Source organism: Panthera pardus, unplaced genomic scaffold, assembly GCF_024362965.1.
Source record: "Panthera pardus isolate Hobbes unplaced genomic scaffold, ASM2436296v1 HiC_scaffold_1, whole genome shotgun sequence".
NCBI classification, from domain to species: Eukaryota; Metazoa; Chordata; class Mammalia; order Carnivora; family Felidae; genus Panthera; species Panthera pardus.
Genome location: NW_026526654.1, coordinates 90,380,715 through 90,404,793, shown reverse-complemented (window position 1 = coordinate 90,404,793; position 24,079 = coordinate 90,380,715). Strand labels below are relative to the sequence as shown.

Below are 24,079 nucleotides of genomic sequence, written 5' to 3'. Positions count from 1 at the left end.
AAATAATAAAGATCAGAGCAGAAATAAACAATATAGAATCTAAAAAAACTGTAGAGCAGATCAACGAAACCAAGAGTTGGTTTTTTGAAACAATAAACAAAATTGATAAACCTCTAGCCAGGCTTCTCAAAAAGAAAAGGGAGATGACCCAAATAGATAAAATCATGAATGAAAATGGAATTATTACAACCAATACCTCAGAGATACAAGCAATTATCAGAGAATACTATGAAAAATTATATGCCAACAAACTGGACAACGTGAAAGAAATGGACAAATTTCTAAACACCCACACAATTCCAAAACTCAATCAGGAGGAAATAGAAAGCTTGAACAGACCCATAACCAGCGAAGAAATTGAATCAGTCATCAAAAATCTCCCAACAAATAAGAGCCCGGGACCGGATGGTTTCCCAGGGGAGTTCTACCAGAGGTTTAAAGCAGAGATAATACCTATCCTTCTCAAGCTATTCCAAAAAATAGAAAGGGAGGGAAAACTTCCATATTCATTCTATGAAGCCAGTATTACTTTGATTCCTAAACCAGACAGAGACCCAGTAAAAAAAGAGAACTACAGGCCAATATCCCTGGTGAATATGGATGCAAAAATTCTCAATAAGATACTAGCAAATCGAATTCAACAGCATATAAAAAGAATTATTCACCATAATCAAGTGGGATTCCTTCCTGGGATGCAGGGCTGGTTCAACATTCACAAATCAATCAATGTGATACATCACATTAATAAAAGAAAAGATAAGAACCATATGATCCTGTCAATCAATGCAGAAAAGGCCTTTGACAAAATTCAGCAACGTTTCTTAATAAAAACCCTCGAGAAAGTCGGGATAGAAGGAACATACATAAAGATCATTTATGAAAAGCCCACAGCTAACATCATCCTCAATGGGGAAAAACTGAGAGTTTTTTCCCTGAGATCAGGAACACGACAGGTATGTCCACTCTCACCGCTGTTGTTTAACATAGTGTTGGAAGTTCTAGCATCAGCAATCAGACAACAAAAGGAAATCAAAGGCATCAAAATTAGCAAAGATGAAGTTAAGCTTTCACTTTTTGCAGATGACATGATATTATACATGGAAAATCTGATAGACTCCACCAGAAGTCTGCTAGAACTGATACATGAATTTAACAAAGTTGTAGGATACAAAATCAATGTACAGAAATCAGTTGCATTCTTATACACTAACAATGAAGCAACAGAAAGACAAATAAAGAAACTGATCCCATTCACAATTGCACCAAGAAGCATAAAATACCTAGGAATAAATCTAACCAAAGATGCAAAAGATCTGTATGCTGAAAACTATAGAAAGCTTATGAAGGAAATTGAAGAAGATATAAAGAAATGGAAACACATTCCATGCTCATGGATTGGAAGAATAAATATTGTCAAAATGTCAATACTACCCAAAGCTATCTACACATTCAATGCAATCCCAATCAAAATTGCACCAGCATTCTTCTTGAAACTAGAACAAGCAATCCTAAAATTCATATGGAACCACAAAAGGCCCCGAATAGCCAAAGTAATTTTGAAGAAGAAGACCAAAGCAGGAGGCATCACAATCCCAGACTTTAGCCTCTACTACAAAGCTGTCATCATCAAGACAGCATGGTATTGGCACAAAAACAGACACATAGACCACTGGAATAGAATAGAAACCCTAGAACTAGACCCACAAACGTACGGCCAACTCATCTTTGACAAAGCAGGAAAGAACATCCAATGGAAAAAAGACAGTCTCTTTAACAAATGGTGCTGGGAGAACTGGACAGCAACATGCAGAAGATTGAAACTAGACCACTTTCTTACACCATTCACAAAAATAAACTCAAAATGGTTAAAGGACCTGAATGTGAGACAGGAAACCATCAAAACCTTAGAGGAGAAAGCAGGAAAAGACCTCTCTGACCTCAGCCGTAGCTATTTCTTACTTGACACATCCCCAAAGGCAAGGGAATTAAAAGCAAAAATGAACTACTGGGACCTTATGAAGATAAAAATCTTCTGCACAGCAAAGGAAACAACCAACAAAACTAAAAGGCAACCAATGGAATGGGAAAAGATATTTGCAAATGACATATCGGACAAAGGGCTAGTATCCAAAATCTATGAAGAGCTCACCAAACTCCACACCCGAAAAACAAATAATCCAGTGAAGAAATGGGCAGAAAACATGAATAGACACTTCTCTAAAGAAGACATCCGGATGGCCAACAGGCACATGAAAAGATGTTCAACGTCACTCCTCATCAGGGAAATACAAATCAAAACCACACTCAGATATCACCTCACGCCAGTCAGAGTGGCCAAAATGAAAAAATCAGGAGACTATAGATGCTGGAGAGGATGTGGAGAAACGGGAACCCTCTTGCACTGTTGGTGGGAATGCAAATTGGTGCAGCTGCTCTGGAAAACAGTGTGGAGGTTCCTCAAAAAATTAAAAATAGACCTACCCTATGACCCAGCAATAGCACTGCTAGGAATTTACCCAAGGGATACAGGAGTACTGATGCATAGGGGCACTTGTACCCTAATGTTTATAGCAGCACTCTCAACAATAGCCAAATTATGGAAGGAGCCTAAATGTCCATCAACTGATGAATGGATAAAAAAATTGTGGCTTATATACACAATGGAGTACTACGTGGCAATGCGAAAGAATGAAATATGGCCCTTTGTAGCAACATGGATGGAACTGGAGAGTGTTATGCTAAGTGAAATAAGCCATACAGAGTAAGACAGATACCATATGTTTTCACTCTTATGTGGATCCTGAGAAACTTAACAGAAACCCAGGGGGGAGGGGAAGGAAAAAAAAAAAAAGAGGTTAGAGTGGAAGAGAGCCAAAGCATAAGAGACTCTTAAAAACTGAGAACAGGGGCGCCTGGGTGGCTCAGTCGGTTAAGCGTCCGACTTCGGCTCAGGTCATGATCTCACGGTCCGTGAGTTCGAGCCCCACGTCAGGCTCTCTGCTGACAGCTCAGAGCCTGGAGCCTGTTTCAGATTCTGTGTCTCCCTCTCTCTCTGGCCCTCCCCTGTTCATGCTCTGTCTCTATCTCAAAAATAAAAATAGAAAAAAAAAAAAAAAAAACAAAAAACTGAGAACAAACTGAGGGTTGATGGGGTGTGGGAGGGAGGGGAGGGTTGGTGATGGGTATTGAGGAGGGCACCTTTTGGGATGAGCACTGGGTGTTGTATGGAAACCAATTTGACAATAAACTTCATATATTGAGAAAGAAAGAAAGAAAGAAAGAAAGAAAGAAAGAAAGAAAGGGAAAGAAAGAAAGAAATATTCAGTAGAAAAAAAAAATAAATCACAGTGACTGCTGCTTACCAAAAAAAAAAAAAAAAAAAGAATATAATGACAGACTGAAAAATTCAAGACAGATCTTCACTAACTCCCTTAATCGTACAGAAGAAAGAATCAACTAACTTGAAGACGGATCGTTTGAAATTAAAGGAATAAAAAGAAAAGGAATGAAAATGAGTGAAAAAAGCCTACATGAATTATGGAACACTATCAAGCAAAAGAATGTTTGCATCATAGGCATCCCAGGAAAGGAGAGAAAGGGGTGGAAATATTATTCAAGGAAATAATAGCTAAAATCTTCCTAAATCTTGAGGGAGAGATGAGTAACCAGGTTCAGGCAGCTCAGAGGACCCAAACAAGATCCATTGAAAGAAGATTACTCTAAAACACATTATAATTAAAACATTAAAAATCAAGGACAGGGAGAGACTTTTGAAAGCAGCAAGAGAAAAATGGCTCATCACATACAATGGAACTCCCATAGGGCTATCAGCAGGTTTTTCTGCAGAAACCATGAGGTCAGGAGGGAGTGTGATGATATATTCAAAGTGTTGAGAGGAAAAACTGCCAACCAAGAATACTGCTCTTTTGGGTTCCTGGACCCAGTTCCAAAGGCAGGTAGGGGGCTTCCCCACATACCACTATACTATGTAAGTCCAGGTTGTTACCTGTACTTTGACCAACTAGCTATAAATCAGAGATTCCCACAATCCTTTCCTCAGTTTTTATTAGCTTGCTAGAACAACTCACAGAACTCAGAGAGGAATTTTACTCCCTAGGCCACCAGTTGATTACAAAGGCATGTAACTCAGGCACAACCAGATGACAGATATGCATCGGCAAGGTCTGGGGAAAGGGTACAGCCCCTCCATTCCCTCCAGGCACGCCACTCTTCCACATCTCCATGTGTTCACCAATGTGAAAGCTCTCCGAAGCCCATCTTTTGGGTTTTTATGGTGGCTTCATCACATAGGCATGATTGGCAAGAATTATTGGCCATTGGAGATTGATTCAGTCTCCAGTCTGACTGCCCTTCCAGGAGTCTATGGACAGGACTGAAGGTTCTAACCCTCTGATCATATATTGATTCTCGTAGCAACCAGCCCCCCTCCTTAGGTGGGGATCCAAAACTCACCTCATTAACATAACAAAAGACACCTTTATCACTCTCATCACTTAGGAAATTCCAAGGGTTTTGGATTAAAAAAAATTTTTTTAATGTTTATTTATTTTTGAGAGACAGAGAAACAGAGCGCGAGCAGGGAGAGGCAGAGACAGAGGGAGACACAGAATCCAAAGCAGGCTCCAGGCTCTGAGCTGTCAGCACAGAGCCCAACATTGAGCTCAAACTCACAAACCATGAGATCATGACCTGAGCTGAAGTCGAAGTCAATATTTAATGGACTGAGCCACCCAGGCACCCCGGAAATCCCAAGGGTTTTGGGAGATGTGCGTGAGGAACAGTGGACAAAGACAAAATATATATGAGTTGACCAAATATATATGTCTTATAAATCACAATATAGCATAAACCCAGCAAAACTGTCCTTCAGAAATTAAGGAGAGATACATTCCCAAACAAAAGCTAAGGGAATTCATCACCACTGGACCTGACTTATGAAAATGGTAAAAAGAGTTCTTGAAATGAAAGAATGCTAGAAAAATACAAGCTTCCACTTGTGGAATGAATAAATCATGGGAATAAAAGGAACAGCATAGAGAATATAGTCAATGCCATTATAATAGATGGTAGCTATACTTGTGATAAGCATAGCATAACGTATGAACTTGTCAAATTACTATTTGTACACTGGAAACTAATGTAACATTGTGTGTCAAGTACACATCAATAAAAAATTTAAAAATGAGGTGCCTGAATGGCTCAATCAGTTAAGTGTCCGAAATCTCTTGATTTCAGCTCAAGTCATGATCTCATGGTCATGAGATTGAGCCCTGTGTCAGGCTCTGCACTGGGCCTGAGGCCTTCATGGAATTATCTTTCTCCCTCTCCCTCTGCCCCTTCCCACCTCAAAAAAAATTGTCCTTTTTAAAAAGTAATTTAAAAATTGGGGTGCCTGGGTGGCTCAATGGGTTAAGCGTCCAACTCTTGCTTTTGGCTCAGGTCATGATCTCACAGTTCATGGGATTGAGCCCTGTGTTGGGCTCCATGCTGCCAGCACAGAGCCTACTTAGGATTCTCTCTCTCTCTCTCTCTCTCTCTCTCTGCCCCTCCCCTGCTTGCTTGCTCTCCCTCTCTCAAAATAAACATTTAAAAACTAAAAATAAATAAAAATAAAATAAATTATATGATCCTGTCAATAGATGCAGAAAAAGGGTTTGAAAAAATTCAACACCCTTTCATGATGAAAGCTCGGAACAAACTGAGTATAGAAGGTTACCTCAACATAATAAAGACCATGTATTACAAACACAGCTAACTCGATGAAAAACTGAGAGCTTTTTCTCTAAAATCAGAAATAAGAGTGCCTACTCTAGCCATTCCTATCCAATGTAGTACTGGAAATCCTAGCTAGAACAATTAGGCAAGAAAAAGAAATGAAAAGCATACAAATAGGAAAGGAAAAAGTAAAATTGTCTGTGTTTGCAGATAACTTGATCTCATGTATAAAAAACCCTAAAAATTCCACTAAAGCACTGTTAGAACTAATAAATAAATTCAGGAAAGTTGTAGGATACTATAAGAAAACTATAGACCATGGGACACCTGGGGGAAATACTTAGGAATAAATTTAACCAAAGGAAGTAAAAGACACGTACATTGAAAACCTTAAGACACTGATGAAAGAAATTGAAGAAGGCACAAACAAATGGTAAGATATTTCATGATGGAACCACAAAATACCCTGAATAGCCCAGGCAATCTTGAGGAAGAATAATAAAGCTAGAGGCCTCACACTTCCTGATTTCCAACTATACTGCAAGGCTGTAGCAATCAAAACAGTGTGATGCTGTTGTAAAAACAGACACATAGACCTATGGAACAGAATTAAGAGCCCAGAAATAAACCCATGCATGCTTGTCAACTAATATTTGACAAGGGAGCTAAGAATATTCAACGGGGAAAGGATGGCCCTTTCAATAATTGGTGCTGGGAAAACTGGATATCTACATGCAAATGAATGAAATTAGGCCACTATCTTACACCACTCAAAAATTAACTCAGAATCAGGGCACCTGGGTGGCTCAGTCAGTTGAGCATGTCTGACTCTTGATTTTGACTCAGGTCATGACCCCGGGGTCATGGTATCGAGCCCTGCCATCAGGCTACACATTACATCTACACAGCTACACATCTGGAGCATCACATGCTACAGAGAAATCACTCATGGAAGGGAAAGTCAATAGATGTGGAAACTTCATTGTTAATCTTATTTTAAGAAATTGCCACAGCCACTCCAGCCTTCAGCTGCCACCATCCTGGTCAGTCAGCAGCCATTGACATCGAGGCAGGACCCTCCAGCAGCAAAAAAATAACTATTTTTTTTTAATGTTTATTTATTTCTGAGAGAGAGATTGAGAGAGAAAGAGATTGTGAGTGGGACAGAGAGAGAGAGAGAAAATCCCAAGCAGGCTCCCTGCTGTCAGTACAGAGCCCAACACGGGGCAATCGCACATTTAATAGACTACACTGTAGTGTAAACATAACTTTATATGCGCTGGGAACCAAAACCTTTATTTACCTCACTTTATTGTGATACTTGCTTTATGGTGGTATTCCGGAACCGAACCCACAGTATCTCCAAGGCATGCCTATACCAATGTAAACAAGCCAGACCAGTTTAAGATAAACACCAGTCCAGCACCTTTTTTCTTTTTTTAGGCCTGCATGCTTGTTTTTCAACCAGACCTCGATATCACACTCCCTGACCTAGCTGAGAACAATGAAGTGATTATTTGTCTTGATTGCTCCGCTTCCATGGAGGGTGCGACATTCTTGGAAGCCAAGCAAATTGCCTTATATGCACTGTCCTTGGTGGGAAAGAAGCAAAAGATAAACATTGTCAAGTTTGGCACAGGTGAGTGCTCTTTGGCCCCAGTCCAAAGCGTGCTTCCTCCTTAATATGAACATGCTCATGAGTAGAGCTGATGGCTGTTAGTACCCTGACCTCACCTATGGAGTAAGAGGTAGCATAGCATGGAGTTCAAGAACCAGAACACCGGAGCCAGATCCCTGGCTTCACATTCCAACTCTATCACTTACTAGCCCTGGCTGTCACCTTGGGCAATTACTTGAACTTTTTATACCTCAGTTTCCTCGTCTGTAATATAAGGGTGATAGTTCCTACCTCACAGTGTTGGTGTAAGGATTGAGCTACTTCCTGTAAAGGATTTAAAACAGTGCCTATCACATATCAAGTGCTTTATAAATACTACTAGTGTTCCTAGCAGCTGAACCAAATGCAAGACCCTTGGTTGAGATGTATGAGGGTCCCAAGCATATGGACAGAACATGTGAAATCAGCACAATGTAGAAAATCTATAAGGGTTCAGCAAGCATCAGCTCAGCCCTTTTAGAGGAAAAGCAATACCATCCTCCAGGTGGGGGTCCAGGGACATGTCAGCCACCAGAAGAAGGTATTTCAGGAATGAGAGAAAGAACCAGAGTAGAGTGAGGGGGCAGTCCGGTCCTGATGATTCTTACGTTCCATCCCATTGAGCAGAAGACCTGCCCTTTTATGAAGGAGCTAGGGTCTGCTGCTGCTGGGCAGAGGTCAGATAAGCCTGGGAAAACCAAGGCCCTGGAAGGAGAACGTGTCCCTGCCGTGGCCAGGCTGCCTGTGCTGTTGTGACACCCCACATCTTACTTTGCATGAGCAATCTGCTACAGAACAGAAGTCTACATGTAATTTTATTCAGGACACTTTGCATTGTAAAGTGCATAATTTCAGTGCACTAGAGTTTATTATTTAAAGGAATAGTGTGGTGAATTTTTGGCATGTTAAAACCATCAAACATTGTTAGTGGTCAGTAAAGTGAATATTTCGTAGCTACACCTCACGCCAATCTTATCACACAGGTTACAAGGAATTATTTTCATATCCTAAGTACATCACAAGCAACAATGTGCCAACAGAGTTCATTATGGTGAGTAAAAGGACCTTCCTTCATCTCTTGGGTCTTTTCCTATCAAGGTTTAACAGTACTGTCCAGACTTATTCCCCCCACGAGCGCTATTGGAACACCCCCAGTCCTTCAGTTTTTGTATGTTGGTGGGCTCTTTTATTTTATTAATAAAAGCCATATGAACTCATTAAAGAAAAACTGGAAATTAAAAAGGGTAGAAAGAAAAAAATCACCCACATTCCTACCACCTAAATGCAACAGCATTGGAATGTTTTCTTCTGTTCCTTTTTTTCTATTTCTGAAGACAGAGCAAGCTGAGAATGACTAATTGCTTCCTCAGTCCATGCCAGCAAACCCTGGGGAGGCATAAAAAAAGTCAAATAAGTGTCCACTGATAATATGATAGTGACTGTGTGACATAAAATAAACTAAGAGGATGTAAGTGAAGTTGTTGCACAAATGCATAATTGAGAAAAAAATACATCTTTTCAGTGACGATGTCTCTAAACCCTCACTGAGACGTGCTTCAGTAAATGATGACAGTTAATGGTGAATAGACCCCAAAAGTAGTAAATAACCTTTCACTTCATTTCCTCTAGTCTGCTACACCTACCATGGGAAATACAGACTTCTGGAAAACACTCCGGTATTTAAATTTACTGTACCCTTCTCAAGGGTTACGGAACATTCTCCTTATATCTGATGGGCACCTCCAGAATGAGAGTCTGACATTGCAGCTTGTGAAAAGAAATGTCCGACACACCAGGCTGTTCTCCTGTGGTATTGGGTAAGTGTGGAAGGTCTAGTGACACAGTGAGCACTGTGGGTGAAGAAGGCAGCCTGTGGGCAGGGGTTTTTTTTGTTGGCCTACACAGGGTTTCTAGAAGTTTTGAAGTTGATAACGGTGTATAGAAACTGTTTAGCATATAGTTGTAGAGCTCTGGGCTCTGAGACTGCCTGGGTCTCAATACCTGAATTGGCCATTTGTTAGCTCTGACCTTGGGCATATTGTTAAATCTCTTGTGTATAAAATGAAGATGATAGTGAAAAAGTCATAGATTTAATAGGTTTACTCTCAGGATGCAATGAGCTCATATATAAAAAGTACTTACGGGGCACCTGGGTGGCTCAGTCAGTTAAGCATCTGACTCTTGATTTTGGTTCAGGTCATGATCTCACTGTTTGTGAGTTCCAGCCCCGTGTAGGGCTCTACACTGACAGTATGGAGCCTACTTGGGATTCTCTCTCTCTTTCTCTCTCCCTCCCTCTCTCTCTCTGTCTTTCCCTGCCAAGCTTACAATCTCTCTCTCTCTCTGTCTCTGTCTCTCTCTCAAAAATAAATAAACATTAAAAAAATTAAAAAGTACTTAAGAATAGTCTTAAGAACAGAGATGGCACACGGCAAACACCAAGTCAACGTTAGATATTATTATGTTACATAAAAATCCAGATTTCCAGCCTATCCTGAGAAGCCTGAAGTGCCGGGCGCACCCCCACCCCCGGCGGTTTGTGACCAGGGCTGAGGGTCCCACCCAGGCTCTTGCTCCTTCACACCTTTGTGGTGGCTGCCACATTTGCATTTTCAAACCCTATAATGGATTTAAGATCTCTCTCTCTGGAGGCTAGACCCTCTTCATTGTTGGAATGAACCCCCACCCCAATCATAGTTAGCTGTTTTGGACGAAACCGAGGTGTATGGTGTAAACATAAGGAAAACACCAAGGGCCAGACTGGTGTTTGCACAGAGCATGCCTGCACCCTCGTCTCCTGGGACTCTCCCCCACATAGTCACCATCCTGGCAAATGATCACCAGGCCTCCCTATTCTGAGTGCATGGAGTGGGAGAGCCCCTCAACACAGGGGTAGGGGTGGAGGTGGGTGTTGCTGTTCTCTGGGGCCACTGTGCTGTCCTGGACCGGGGTCCTCCTCAGGCCTCGGCCATGACTTTCAGGAGCTGGAGCCCTAGACACCCTTTGAGGGCCCTGTACCCAAGCCAGACCTGCCTGCCCAGAGGGCTCTTCTCCTCTGTCTGCCCTGCCTCAGTCACAGCTCCAGTCCTGTTCCCTAATGTGAGAGCTGGGCACCACAGACCAACCAGGAAATTATCCAGCCCCCCGTGGACTTCCCCAGCAAGTGCTCCTAAATGGACTTCACCTGAGTAACTTGTGCCTGTACACACAGGGGGCTGGCGGCAACACGCTGCAGGGACCTGCCTCCTCCCTGCTCCCCTGACCGTGTGGCAGAGGCAGTGCCAGGGTCGTGGCTCAGACATCAGTGCAGAAGACACCGGGCCCCGTTGATTCCTTCTTTGCTGAGGGCCTGTCATGAGACAGGTGCGCCTTGGTGCAGGACCACAGTGCCGGGTATGGGGAGCCAGACAGCAAACAACCCAGTAAGCTCAAAGGGAGGCGGGTTTTCCTAAGTGCCACGAAGGAAATAGGGAAGGACGCCGTGATGGGGTTGGGTGGGCACAAACCTCCTTTGGGAGGTGACTTTGTGCTCTCACACAACCCAGCCTGAGGGAGCTGGAAGTTTTACTGATTTACTGTCAGGTTTTTAGGATCTTTCTACTGGTTTCTCATACTCCTTTGTGTTCACAAACTCTAGCAAGATGTGAGTTCTCCAGCAGTAGAGACTGAACTATTGCCTATTGTAACAAGCTGTCCCCTGAGGTCTGCACAGCAGGAGCAAAAACGGATTCCAAGCAGCCTCACTAGCTGATGAAATTGGTAAAAGAGAAATAAACTCCAGCTTAGGGGGATTCTCTAACTGGTGTTGTAGTCACCACCAATTAATTTTGAAGACTAAAGACAAATCCAATCTTTAATAAATAGGTTAAGACATATTTCAGAAATAAATAACTTTCTTAAGCTCTTTTCCTGAAAAATAATTGTTTCTTTATTATTTTAGGAGGAACGTCTCTAAGAAAAGCTTTCTTAATAGTTACAGAATTATTATCAAGAGAAATTTAATACGACATTGTTATTCAAATAGCAAAGCTTATTTTTGCTAGAAAGACACTTCCCTATCCTTTTTGCTATCTAGTTGTGCATCATAATTTTTTAATGTTTGTTTGTTTGTTTGTTTGTTTGTTTGTTTGTTTTGAGGGAGAGAGAGAGCAGGGGAGGATCAGAAAGAGAGGGAGAGAGGGAATCCCAAGCAGGCCCTGCACAGTCAGCGCAGAGCCCAATGCGAGGCTTGATCTCACAAACCATGAGATCATGACCTGAGCCAAAATCAAGAGTGGGACGTTTTATCAGCTGAGCCACCCATGTGCCCCCAGATGTGCATTATATTTGAAGATGTAGACTTTATTAACTCTTTGCCAGTTCTTGGCCTTTGGGATCAAATTTGGGTAACTGACATTCATTGAAAGCAGGTTGATATTTTTACCAGTATTCTGATAACTTTTCAGAGGTTTTTCAGAATCATCTATTCTCTCTTTTGGTAAATCAGGAGTCAAGAATTTCTGCTTTTTTTTTTTTTTTCTATTGTGAAAGAGAAATAAGTTTTCTGATATATGGGAGCCTAAATTACCCAAAGCTTCAGATGTTTCATACTGTCTGTCCTGAGTTTTATCTCTCTAACCTCAACTACAGAAAAGCAATTCTTCTGCGTATAATGTTTCCTCTATTGAGTTCTGAACTATATCAACACTGTTAACTACATGTACTTCAAAAATATTTCTAAAATTTGTTGAAGATTATAACATGTGAAATGTGATCAGTTCTACAGCAAATCGTCATATCTTAAGGACTTTGTCCCAGTACGGTGCTGGAGTATTTGAGTATTTTAACTCAAAATCCAAACACAGTTGGAAAAAACAGGTACGTTTCTCAAACATCTTATTTCTAGTTTTATGCTTATATGTGGAAATAATATCTTCTTACAAATCCATTGACAGTAACTTCTGTGTTTTCGTTAATAGAAAGGGGCCCTGCAAAAAGGCCACAGGCCTGAAGGTATTGCACCCCTCAGTTATTGTCTAACATCTAGCAGAAACATTCTCCTTAATTGGGTCATTCTCTTAGCTTGTAGTTTGATTTCTTCTTTATAAAGTATCATGGGGGATTTTTAAAGGTAAAGTAGTATCCATGTTTTGTTAGCATTATCTGTCATTGTGGCAAAATATACATAAAATTTACCATTTAACCATTTTTAGTGGCATTCAGTGGCATTAAGGCACATTCGTAATGTTGTGCAGCCATCACCTCCATCCATCTCCAGAATTTTTCATCATCCGAAACAGAAACTCAACTCATTAAAGAGCTGCTCCCATTGTACCTACACCCCAGCCCCTGCCAACTACCATTCTACTTTCTTTCTGTGAATTTGACTACTTTAGATACTTCATGTAAGCAGAATCCTATAGTATTTGTCCTTTTGTGCCTGGCTTATTTCACTTGGTATAATGTTTTCAAGATCTATGCACATTGTAGACTATGTCAGAATTTTCTTCCTTTTTAAAGGCTAAGTAATATTTCATTGTGTGCACACACCACATTTTGTTTATGGGTTCATTTGTTGATAGACATTTGTGTTGTTTCTACCTTTTAGTTGTTATGAGTTATGCTGCTCTGAGTATTGACACACAAGCATGTGTTCAGGACTCTGATTTCAGTTATTTTAGGTGTATACCCAGAAGTGGAATTTCTGGTAGTTCTGTGTTTAGCTTTTTGGAACTGCCATACTGTTGTTCATAGCAGCTGCACCATTTTATATTCCCATCAGCAATGTACTAGGGTTCTAGTTTTTCTACATAATCAATAGCACTTGTTGTTTTTGGGGTTTTTTTTTGTTTTGTTTTGTTTTGTTTCATAATAACCATTCTAGAGTGTGAAGTTGTATTTCACTGGGGTTTTGATTTGCATTTGCCTAATGACTAGTGATGTTGAACAACTTCTCATGTGCTCCTTGGCCATCCGTACACCTTCTTTGGAAAACATCTATTCAAGCCCTTTGTAGGATTAAGTTGTATAATTGGAATCTACTCCCTGCAAAAGTTGTATATTAGTAATTAACTAATGGAATGATTTAGGGATGTTTTGCACGTTTAAATTATGTGCTAATGCTATTAAGAATTCTATTTAAGGGGCGCCTGGGTGGCTCAGTCGGTTGAGCGTCCAACTTCAGCTCAGGTCGTGATCTCACGGTCCGTGAGTTTGAGCCCCACGTCGGGCTCTGTACTGACAGCTCAGAGCCTGGAGCCTGTTTCAGATTCTGTGTCTCCCTCTCTCTCTGCCCCTCCCCCATTCATGCTCTGTCTCTCTCTGTCTCAAAAATAAATAAAAATTAGAAAAAAATTTTTTAAAAAAGAATTCTATTTAAAATCTTTTTGAAAAAGTACCCTGAGCAGGAAGGAGGAAAAGAAAAAAAAAAAAAAAAAAGAAAAAAAAAAAAGCAGAGAGCTACAAATCCTGAAAGATAGAATGTAAAATTATTCTCAGTGTTAAGTCACTATTTTCTGGGTGTAACATTGAGAGAGAAATAATTCCTTTCTTATAAATAGATAGAAGACCAGATGACCCGGTTGCATTCTCCAAGTTGTCACTCTGTCTCCGTCAAGTGGCAGCAGCTAAGTGCAGATGCACCTGAACCCCTGCAGGCCCCAGCCCAGGTGCAGTCCTTGTTCCTCAACCATCGACTCCTTGTCTACGGATTTATTCCTCATTGCACACAGGTGAGGAAGCACATGGCTGGTTTTAGTGTGGGAAGAACAATGTATGTTGCCAAGAGTTCTATTTTTCTTTTCTTTCTCTTTTCTTTCCTCTCCTCCCCCCAGATCATAATATGCTGGCAAATTTTTCTGCTTCCGGAAACGTAGTGGGTAGTTACCTAGGGACATCGGGGAGCCTTTTAACTTCCATTGAAAGGAGAGAGAAAATCACTGTGAAACTCACCAAGACACTGTGGAGTGACAAAGCTAATGAGGGATTTCCTTCCCACCCCCACCCCGCTTCAGGCAACTCTGTGTGCATTAATTCAAGAGAAAGAATTTTCTACGATGGTATCAACTACTGAACTTCAGAAGACAACTGGAACTGTAAGATTCAAACCTTGAACTATGAACTCACTGTTTGAAAGTTGCCATCATTTAATATTTTCTTGTGTAATGCTCCCTGTACTTCCTTTGTTGCTCCTGTTTCTCTGTGTTGACACTTCAGTACACAATATGATGTGGAGGATTGTTATCCGTACAAATGAGGACACTTGGACTCAGTTTCTAACACAGTACTTCTTCTGGGGTTCTTGAGTCTCGTGTATCCACATGAGCATCAGTGGCCATGAATAACTGCAATGAAACTTGGTATTTTATACGTGAACAGTTTTTAGGGGCGGTTCTCGAATGTGCCCATGACTCAATAAAAGTTAAGTGCCACGATCCACCTATGTTATTTCGTATTACTCAGTATAATAGTCCTAGGCCAAGAGTAAACATATATTGAGAGTGTGTTTGTTTTTTCTACTTTTGGATTAAAAGCAAATGAATTATCACTGAGAAGCTTGTAGTATTTGCATTAGTACTTAATCTACTATAGTCAGACCTGGAAAATCCCTCACCTATGTATATTATATGTGCAGTTTGCTATTCATAGAAGTATTTGCAGAAGCAGATAAACTATTTCCCAGACATTGCACATTTTTGTTTTTTGTTTTTCAAATAAAATATGACTTGCTTTTTTACCCCAAATCAATAATTATAACTTATTATTTGCCCGTGATGTGTGTATAGAAGTTTAGGGAATCTCCATATTGGTTTAAAAATTGAATCTAAGGAGGAAATTAAGTCAAACGATTTTGCCTGGGAAGAGGTCATCCTCCATGAAATTGCAGGTTTTATAGTGGTACTTTCTCTGTGAGCTGTGGCCCTACTGATAACAAAATTACAAGAGTTGGAATTATTATGGAAATGAGACATTGCCATTTAAGATCAGTTGTGTTTCTTCGTTGGAGAGAAAGGGAGGCGATCCTTTACCCCACACTTCCCAGGGCACATTTTGCTGCCCCTGCCCTTCCGAGTGGAGGTCACATTCACGGTGGGGCATCGCAGCACTAGGCCGACTCTTCCTACAGAAGAACAGCTTACGGTTTTTGAGATAAACTGAAGTGGCAAAATACCCTTTTACAGAAAAGGCAAAACTGTAGGGACGGAAAACAGATGAGTGGGTGCCAGGGGCTAGAGGTGACAGCCAGGGGCATGAGGAACTTTTGAAAGTGAAGAACTGTTCTGAATCTTTATTTCAGTGTGGTCATCACAACTGTATACATTCGTTACAGCTCACCAAACTGGACACTTTTAAAAGGGGTGAATTTTTTGTATGTACTCTTATACCTCAAGTTAAAAGTGGTTTTCTAAGTAAGACTTCAGTTAGAAGCCATTTGAATCTTTTTTTCCCCTTTGCTGCTTCAACACAGATGATACACAAGCTGACAGCGCGAGCTCTGATCCGAGATTATGAAGATGGCATTCTCCATGAAAATGAAACGAATCATGAGGTTCGCTCTTTCCATTGTTCTTGATGCTTCTTAAATTGATTTTATCCATGGAAACGTAAAGTGAGGATAGCTGGGTGGAGAAGCATGTGGGGGGAGTGGGTGGGAATTCATTGTTGTGTCTGTATTTTCTGCACCTACGGTGCTCAGTACATGTTCGTTAAATGGATCAATGAAAGAGCAGATGTCATTGGTTTCCTGAGAATTCTATGACCATTTTACTCATCAGAAAGAGACCAGAAGAGGGCTCAGAGGACAGTCACTGAGTGCCTGTCATAAATATCACCTTAGATTTCATACATTGTAGGCGCTGGTAGTCTCATCGTAGTGATGAAGCAGCCCAGGTGCAGGGCAGGTAGGTGAGCAGCCTAAAGACAGACAGTGGAGCCAGAGCCTGCCCTGCTCCTTCTTCACTGAGCCGATGCGGCCCCTGGCAGGGGGTCCCACTCAGCCAGCCCACCGATGGCCTGGTGCCTCTGGAGCTGTGAACTTAAATGAGCTTAGGAGCAGTCATACCCGGTGCCCTCCCAGAAAGAAGGCACCAGAGTGCCATGCCTGGCTGTGAATGCAGTCACAGCCAGTGATAGAGGGCCTTGTGTTTTCAGTGCTCTCCCTTGCTGCCCTTGGATTAGCAGCCTGTGTTCTGCTTTACTTTAGGCCTTCTTACCTCTAGGGGCAGCTGACCAGCCCTGCCACCAAATAGTCCTGAACAGGTCCCTCCACCTCTCCACACCTTGGACTCCCCATCTTTAAAATGAGAGGCGTGGACTGTCTGTAAAAGAAGGCAGAAGCTCACCACACTTGAGGATGAGAGTTCTTTGTTAACCGTAAAGAGATATGTAAATATGAATTATTTTTTCTATGACTTAGCCAGTCACTTGATCCTATTTTGCAGGGAATGTTGAGTCCCCTACTCAAGACATTCACACAGGGCCATTGACTCAATTTAACTTGAAATGCTAATTGTAAAATGCTTTATTTTATAGAAAAATGCCTTGTTAGATTATTTAACACTTGTTTTATTGGTCATACATAGCTAACTAGTGAAAAATAAAGTGAAATGTGACTACGCTTGTTTGATTCTATCCTAGATGAAGAAGCAAATGTTAAAATCTCTGATTATTAAACTCAGTAAAGAAAACTCTCTCATAACACAATTTACAAGCTTTGTGGCAGTTGAGAAAAGGGTACGTATTGTTGTTAATTCATGGCTATTTCATTTGTATTTGCATATTAAGAAAATTTCTCTTGCTCTGTCACTGACAGTATCCACATTCATGACTCACAAAGAGCAGGGGAAGAGGGCAGGGAGGACCATCAAAGCAGGGCCTTGCATTCATGAAGGGCCTCACAGTTAGCGTTTGTGATAATCTCTCTAAATGAGTCACATGTAATATATATATATAATGTTATAATTATTAGTTATGTGTGTACTTCTGAGATATACTACAATTTTGTTACATTTTGGTATTTCTCATCTTTTATTAATGCGAGACCCTCAAAAAGTAGAAAGGGCTTGAGCTTCCCCTCCCGTGAGAGGCCCTTTCTCTTTCATAAATTTAAGAGGTGAACCCACAGAAGGCACTTTGTACATGGCACCCAGCTCAATAAAGAGGAAAGCTAAGCGTGTGCCTCTCTCTCTCTCTCTCTCTCCCTCTTGTGGCCCAAGACACCCAATCTGACACCCAAACGTACTAAGGATTCACCAGGCTTTAGAATATATAGTAATCACTTGATTTGATAATGTCTGTTTTATTTCTACCTAATTGTGATTCAATATAGGATGGTAAGGAGGCACCTTCTCCTAATATTCCAAATATTATGGAACTTATTGCCAAAGAAGATGTAGATTTCCTGCCATACATGAGCTGGCAGGAGGAGCAACCAGATGCCAGTGTGGTACAGGTAAATGTTAATTACCAAATAAGTCGATATTGTGTTTTCATATTTTAATGATGGTGAGGGGAACCCTTTGCTAAAATCGCACCCTATTGCTTGTATATGCAGGAACTGTTGTCTCCCTCATAATGGAAAATATTTGCGCATTTATAAAAAAGCTGTTACGTGACTGAGAAAGCCACCATATATAAATGTATTTATAGAGTCCCGAAGGAGAACAACTGTGATTTGGCTTCATTCATAGACAAATAAACTGCCATACAGGAAACTAAAGTCATTTATTCTAAGTAATTGATAGGTTCATCATCATGAAAGTAGTGATAAAAGTCCTATATAGTAATCTAAATCCACCACGAATAATTCTTAAAGCTAATAGTGCTTTATACTGTGCCCTTTGTAGCCAGAAACAGAAGTTGAGAAATGTAACTTGCATAGAAAGTGGAAGGCATATGCAAAACCAAAGGAACGTAACAGTGCTATTAGACCCTTAGGTGTCTAGGTTGGTTAAAAAAAAAAAAAAAAGCCAAAATTTTGGAATTCAGAATCTAATGAAAAAATTTGAGAGGAATTTTGGGAAAATATGCAACATTCATTTTCCTCGATCCATTTTGAAGTTATTATGTCAGTTAAGAATATAAAAACACATTAGATATCATTTGCTTGCTTTGCTCATAAAACCATGTTTTGAGATGGTAAATGACAACAGAGCAACAACAAAACCACAGATGTTTCCTCAAATCTTGCATGCAGAATTTTTGTTTTGTTTCATCTTCTAGTTGTCTTTAAAGAAAGGAAAAGGGAAGAATAACTTCTGAAAATCCTGTTTCCACTTTTTTTCTGAGTTTACTTCTCTGGTCACATAGTTCCTCTTAGATCAAAGAGAAATTGTAGCTGCCACAGAAGAGATGGGCAGTGGCAGGGTTGGGGGGTGACTGCAGCCCGCCTCGCAGACACAGAGGTAGGTGGCCTCTGAGGCAGCTCTCCGGTGGTTGTTGCAAGCCCGCTGCCCTCTGGCTGAAGTGACTTCCAGGGGATTTAAAGAGCCTGCAGCTTTACTCCCCCTGCTCATTTTTTGCTCTTCCCCTTTTGGGAGCCAGACACTGAACATCAGGACATTCAAAAACAACTGCATATATGGGAATAATTAAAAAGTGTCTGCACAAAACCAACGAAAAGCTCAGAAAAGACCTACGAAGGCATTAAGTTTACTTCAGGCTGATTCTCAGCACAGAGACAGCCTACAACAATTAAAAAGGGAAAAAAAAAATAACAAGAAGCTTTTAGCCTACTAGGAAAGGGAAATCCCTCGTTTGATAAAGGGCACCAATGAAGAACTTAAAGTTAATGTCATATTTAATGGTAAAATACTGAATGGTTTTCCCCTCAGGGTGGGTACAAGGCAAGGATGTCTGACCTTACCACTTCTGTTCAACATTGTACAGAATATTCTAGCTGGTACCTAAGGCAAGAAAAAGTATATGAAAAGCATACAGGTTGGAAAGAAAGAATCAAAACTTTCTTTACTCATAAGCAACCTAATTGTATATGTAGAACCTCTTAAAGATTCTGTAGAAAAATTAGTGGCACTAATAAGTGAGTTTGGCAAAGTTACAGGATGCAAGGTCAATGTAAGAAACCAACTGGATTTCTGTATACTAGTAATAATCAGAAACTGAAATTTAAAAAACAATAGCACTTATAATACCATAGAAAATACAAAATACATAGAATCAAATTTGACAAAATATAAGCAGGACCTATACATTGAAAGTTAAAAAATTGCTGAGAAAATTTCAGTTGAAGAAGACCTAAATAGATGTTCTTGAATCAGATGATTCCATATTGTTAAGATATTGATTCTCCTCAGATCAATATATAGATTCAATTCAATACAAATCAAAGTCCCAGCAAGTTTTTTTGTTTAGAAATTGACACGCTCCATAACCAGTAAAAAAAAAATTGACTCAGTAATCAAAAATCTCCCAACAAACAAGAGTACAGGACTGGGTGGATTTCCAGGGGAATTCTACCAAACATTTAAAAAAGAGTTAACACCTATTATTTTGAAGCTGTTCCAAAACATAGAAATGGAAGGAAAACTTCCAAGCTCACTCTATGAGGCCAGCATTACATTGATTCCAAAACTAGACAAAGACCCCACTAAAAAGAACTACAGACCAATTTTCCTAATGAACACGGATGCAAAAATCCTCAACAAGATACTAGCCAACCGGATCAAATAATACATTAAAAGAATTATTCACCACAACCAGGTGGGATTTGTACCTGGGATGCAGGACTGGTTCAATATCCACAAAACAATCAATGTGATACATCACATCAATAAAAGAAAGGACAAGAACCATATGGTCCTCTCAATAGATGCAGAGAAAGTGTTTGACAAAATACAACAGCCTTTCTTGATTAAAAAAAAAAAAAAACCCTCAAGAAAATAGGGATAGGAGGATCACACCTTGAGATTATAAAAGCCATATATGAAAGACCCAATGCTAATATTATCCTCAATGGGGAAAAATTGAGGGCTTTAAGGAACACAAGGTCAGGAATACAAGGATGTCCACTCTTACCACTGTTATTCAACATAGTGTTGGAAGTCCTAGCCTCAGCAATCAGACAACACAAAGAAATAAAAAGCATCCAAATCAGCAAGGAGGAAGGCAAACTTTAATTCTTCATAGGTGGCCTGATATTCTATGTGGAAAACCTAAAAGACTCCACCAAAAAACTGCTAGAACTGATATAGGAATTCAGCAAAGTCACAGGATATAAAATCAACGTATAGAAACCGGTTGCATTTCTACACACCAATAATGAAGCAACAGAAAGAGAAATTGAGGAAGCAATCCCATTTACAATTGCACCAAAAACCATAAAATACCTAGGAATAAACCTAACTAAAGTGGTATAAGATCTGTATGCTGAAAACTATAGAAAGCTTATGAGAGAAATTGAAGAAGACACAAAAAAAATGGGAAAACATTCCATGCTCCTGGATAGGAAGAACAAATATTGTTAAAATGTCGATACTACCCTAAGCAATCTACATATTCAATGCAATCCCTATCAAAATAACACCAGCATTCTTCACAGAGCTAGAACAAACAATCCTGAAATTTGTATATAACTGGAAAGGACCCCAAATAGCCAAAGCAATCCCGAAAAAGAAAACCAAAGCTGGAGGCATCACAATTCCAAACTTCAAGATGTATTACAAAGCTGTAATCATCAAGATAGTATGGTACTGGCACAAGAACAGACACTCAGATCAGTGGGACAGAATAGAGAACCCAGAAATGGACCCACAAACGTATGACCAACTAATCTTTGACAAAGCAGGAAAGAATATCCAATGGAAAAAAGTCTCTTCAACAGACGGTGTTGGGGAAACTGGACAGTGACATGCAGAAGAATGAACCTGGGCCACTTTCTTACACCAGACACGAAAATAAACTCAAAATGGATGAAAGACCTATTTGTAAGACAGGAAACCATCAAAATCCTAGAGGATAAAACAGTCAACTACCTCTTTGACCTTGGCCACAGCAATTCCTTAACTTGAGATGTCTCTGGAAGCAAGGGAAACAAAAACAAAAATGAACCATGGGGATCTCATCAAAATAAGAAGCTTCTGCACAGCAAAGGAAACAATCAGCAAAACTGAAAGGCAACCAACAGAATGGGAGAAGATGTTTGCAAATGACATATCGGATTGGATTTGGACTGGATTTGATTTGGATTGGATCCAAAATCTATAAAGAACTTATCAAACTCAACACCCCAAAAAACAACTAATCCAGTGAAGAAGTGGGAAAAAGACATGAAGAGACACTTTTCCAAAGAAGATCCAGATGGCCAACCGACACATGAAAGATGCTCAACGTCACTCATCATCAGGGAAGTACAAATTAAAACCACAATGAGATACCTCCTCACACCTGTCAGAATGGCTAAAATTAACACCTCAGGCAACAACAGATGTTGGCAAGGATGCAGAGAAAGAGGAACCCTTTTGCACTGATGGTGGGAATGCAAAGTGGTGCAGCCACTCTTAAAACAGTATGGAGGTTCCTCAAAACATTAAAAATAGAACTACCCTATGACCCAGCAATTGTACTACTAAGTATTTTCCCAAAGGATACAAAAATGCTGATTCAAAGGGGCACATGCACCCCAATGTTTATAGCAGGACTGTCGACAATAGCCAAAGTATGGAAAGAGCCCAAATGTCCATCGGCTGATGAATGGATAAAGAAGATGTGGGGTGTGTGTGTGTGTGTGTGTGTATACATACATCCATATATATATATATATATATATATATATATATATATATATATATATATATATAATGAAATAGTACTCAGTGATCGAAAAGAATGACATCTTGCCATTTGCAACAGTGTGGATGGAACTAGAGTGTATTATGCTAAGTGAAATAAGTCAGAGAAAGACAAATATATGATTTCACTCATATGTGGAATTTAAGATACAAAACAGGTGAATATAATGGAAGAGAAGCAAAAATAAGATAAAAACAGAGACGGAGACAAACCATAAGAGACTCTTAAATACAGAGAACAAACTGAGGGTTGCTGGCGGGTGTTGGGTTGGAGGGAAGGGCTAAATGGGCAAGGAGCATTAAGGAGAACACTTGTTGGGATGAGCACTGAGTGTTATATGCAAGTGACAAATTACTAAATTCTATTCTTGAAGTTATTATTACACTATATGTTTAATAACTTGGATTTAAATTAAAAGAAAAAACACTAGAGGCGCCTGGGTGGCTCAGTCGGTTGAGCATCCAACTTCGGCTCAGGTCATGATCTCACGGTCCGTGAGTTCGAGCCCCGCCTCGGGCTCTGTGCTGACAGCTCAGAGCCTGGAGCCTGTTTCAGATTCTGTGTCTCCCTCTCTCTCTGCCCCTCCCCCATTCACGCTCTGTCTCTCTCTGTCTCAAAAATAAATAAACATTAAAAAAAAAAAAGAATTAAAAAAAAAAGAAAAAACACTAATTTCAAAAGATAAAAAATAAAGTTAATGGCACTGAAAAAAAAAAAAACCTGACACACTAATTTCAAACATTTCATGTAAGGGTAACAGATCTTGGCTAGCCAAAACAACTTTGAAAAGGAAGAAAATGCTGGAGGCCTTACACTATCTGATTTCAAGACTACTATTTTATAAGGCTACAGTAATTAGGAGAGTGTGATATTGGTGTAAAATAGACATCTGTACCATGGGAACATCACTGGAACATGTAACGGTTGGAACAGAGTAGAGAGTCTAGAAATATATCCACATATATAAGGTCAATTAATTTTCTATGAAGGTGTCAAGGTAATTCAATGGGAAAGGGTGATTTTTCCAACAAATGTTTCTGGAACAACTGGATAGCCATATATGAGACAAAAATGAACCTCTGCCCTCAGCTCACACTGTGTGCAAAAATTGATTGGATTGCAGACTTGAATGTAACAACTGAACAGTGCTAGAATATCTAGAAGAAAAAGTAGGAAAAAATGTTAGTGAATTTGGGTTGGACAAAGGCTTCTTAATTTTTTTAGGGTTGTTTGTTTGTTTGTTTGTTTGCTTTGAGAGAGAGGGAGCATGACCAGGGTGGGGGCAGATAGAGAGGGAGAGAGATAGTCCCAAGCAGGCTCCATGCCGTCAGCACAGAGCCTGATGCAGGGCTTGATCCCACGAACTGTGAGATTACGACCTGAGTCAAAACCAAGAGTCAGACACTTAGCCAACTGAGCCACCCAGGCACCCCAAGTTTTCTTAAATTAAAAAAAATCTGTAAAAAATTGGTGAATTGGACTTCACTAGAATCAAAACTTTTGCTCTTTGGGTTGCCTGGGTGACTCTATCAGTTGAATGTCTAACTCTTGATTTCTGTCCAGGTCATGATCCCAGGGTTATGGGATCAAGCCCCACATCGGGGTCTGTGCTGAGCATGTAGCCTGCTTAAGATTCTCTCTCTCTCTCTCTCTCTCTCTCTCTCTCTCTCTCTCTCTCTCTCTCTCTCTCCCCCTCTGCCTCTCTCCCTGGCTCGCATACACACACACACACTCTCTCTCTCAAGTAAATAAAAAACAAAACAAAAAACCCACACAAACTTTTACTCTTCAGAAGACCCCCTGTAAGCAAATGAAAGGGGAAACCACACAGACAGTGAGAAAATATTTGTAAAACATACCTGGCAAAGACTTATCTAAAATATAGAAAGAAATCTTAAAATT

The 24,079-nt window shown here is 40.2% G+C and overlaps 1 protein-coding gene across 4 annotated transcripts in view; it reads left to right on the top strand.

The window, feature by feature from the left end:
* Nucleotides 1-24,079, top strand: part of PARP4 (poly(ADP-ribose) polymerase family member 4) — a 116,847-nt gene that overhangs the window by 68,691 nt on the left and 24,077 nt on the right. For all 4 annotated transcript variants that reach the window (XM_053901173.1, XM_019436450.2, XM_019436448.2 and 1 more), the window contains 9 exons: nucleotides 7,180-7,375; nucleotides 8,377-8,444; nucleotides 9,023-9,210; nucleotides 12,151-12,250; nucleotides 13,933-14,103; nucleotides 14,386-14,466; nucleotides 15,840-15,920; nucleotides 17,009-17,104; nucleotides 17,700-17,822. In XM_053901173.1, coding sequence (XP_053757148.1) covers nucleotides 7,180-7,375; nucleotides 8,377-8,444; nucleotides 9,023-9,210; nucleotides 12,151-12,250; nucleotides 13,933-14,103; nucleotides 14,386-14,466; nucleotides 15,840-15,920; nucleotides 17,009-17,104; nucleotides 17,700-17,822 — 1,104 coding nt within the window. The remainder of the gene's footprint in view (nucleotides 1-7,179; nucleotides 7,376-8,376; nucleotides 8,445-9,022; nucleotides 9,211-12,150; nucleotides 12,251-13,932; nucleotides 14,104-14,385; nucleotides 14,467-15,839; nucleotides 15,921-17,008; nucleotides 17,105-17,699; nucleotides 17,823-24,079) is intronic.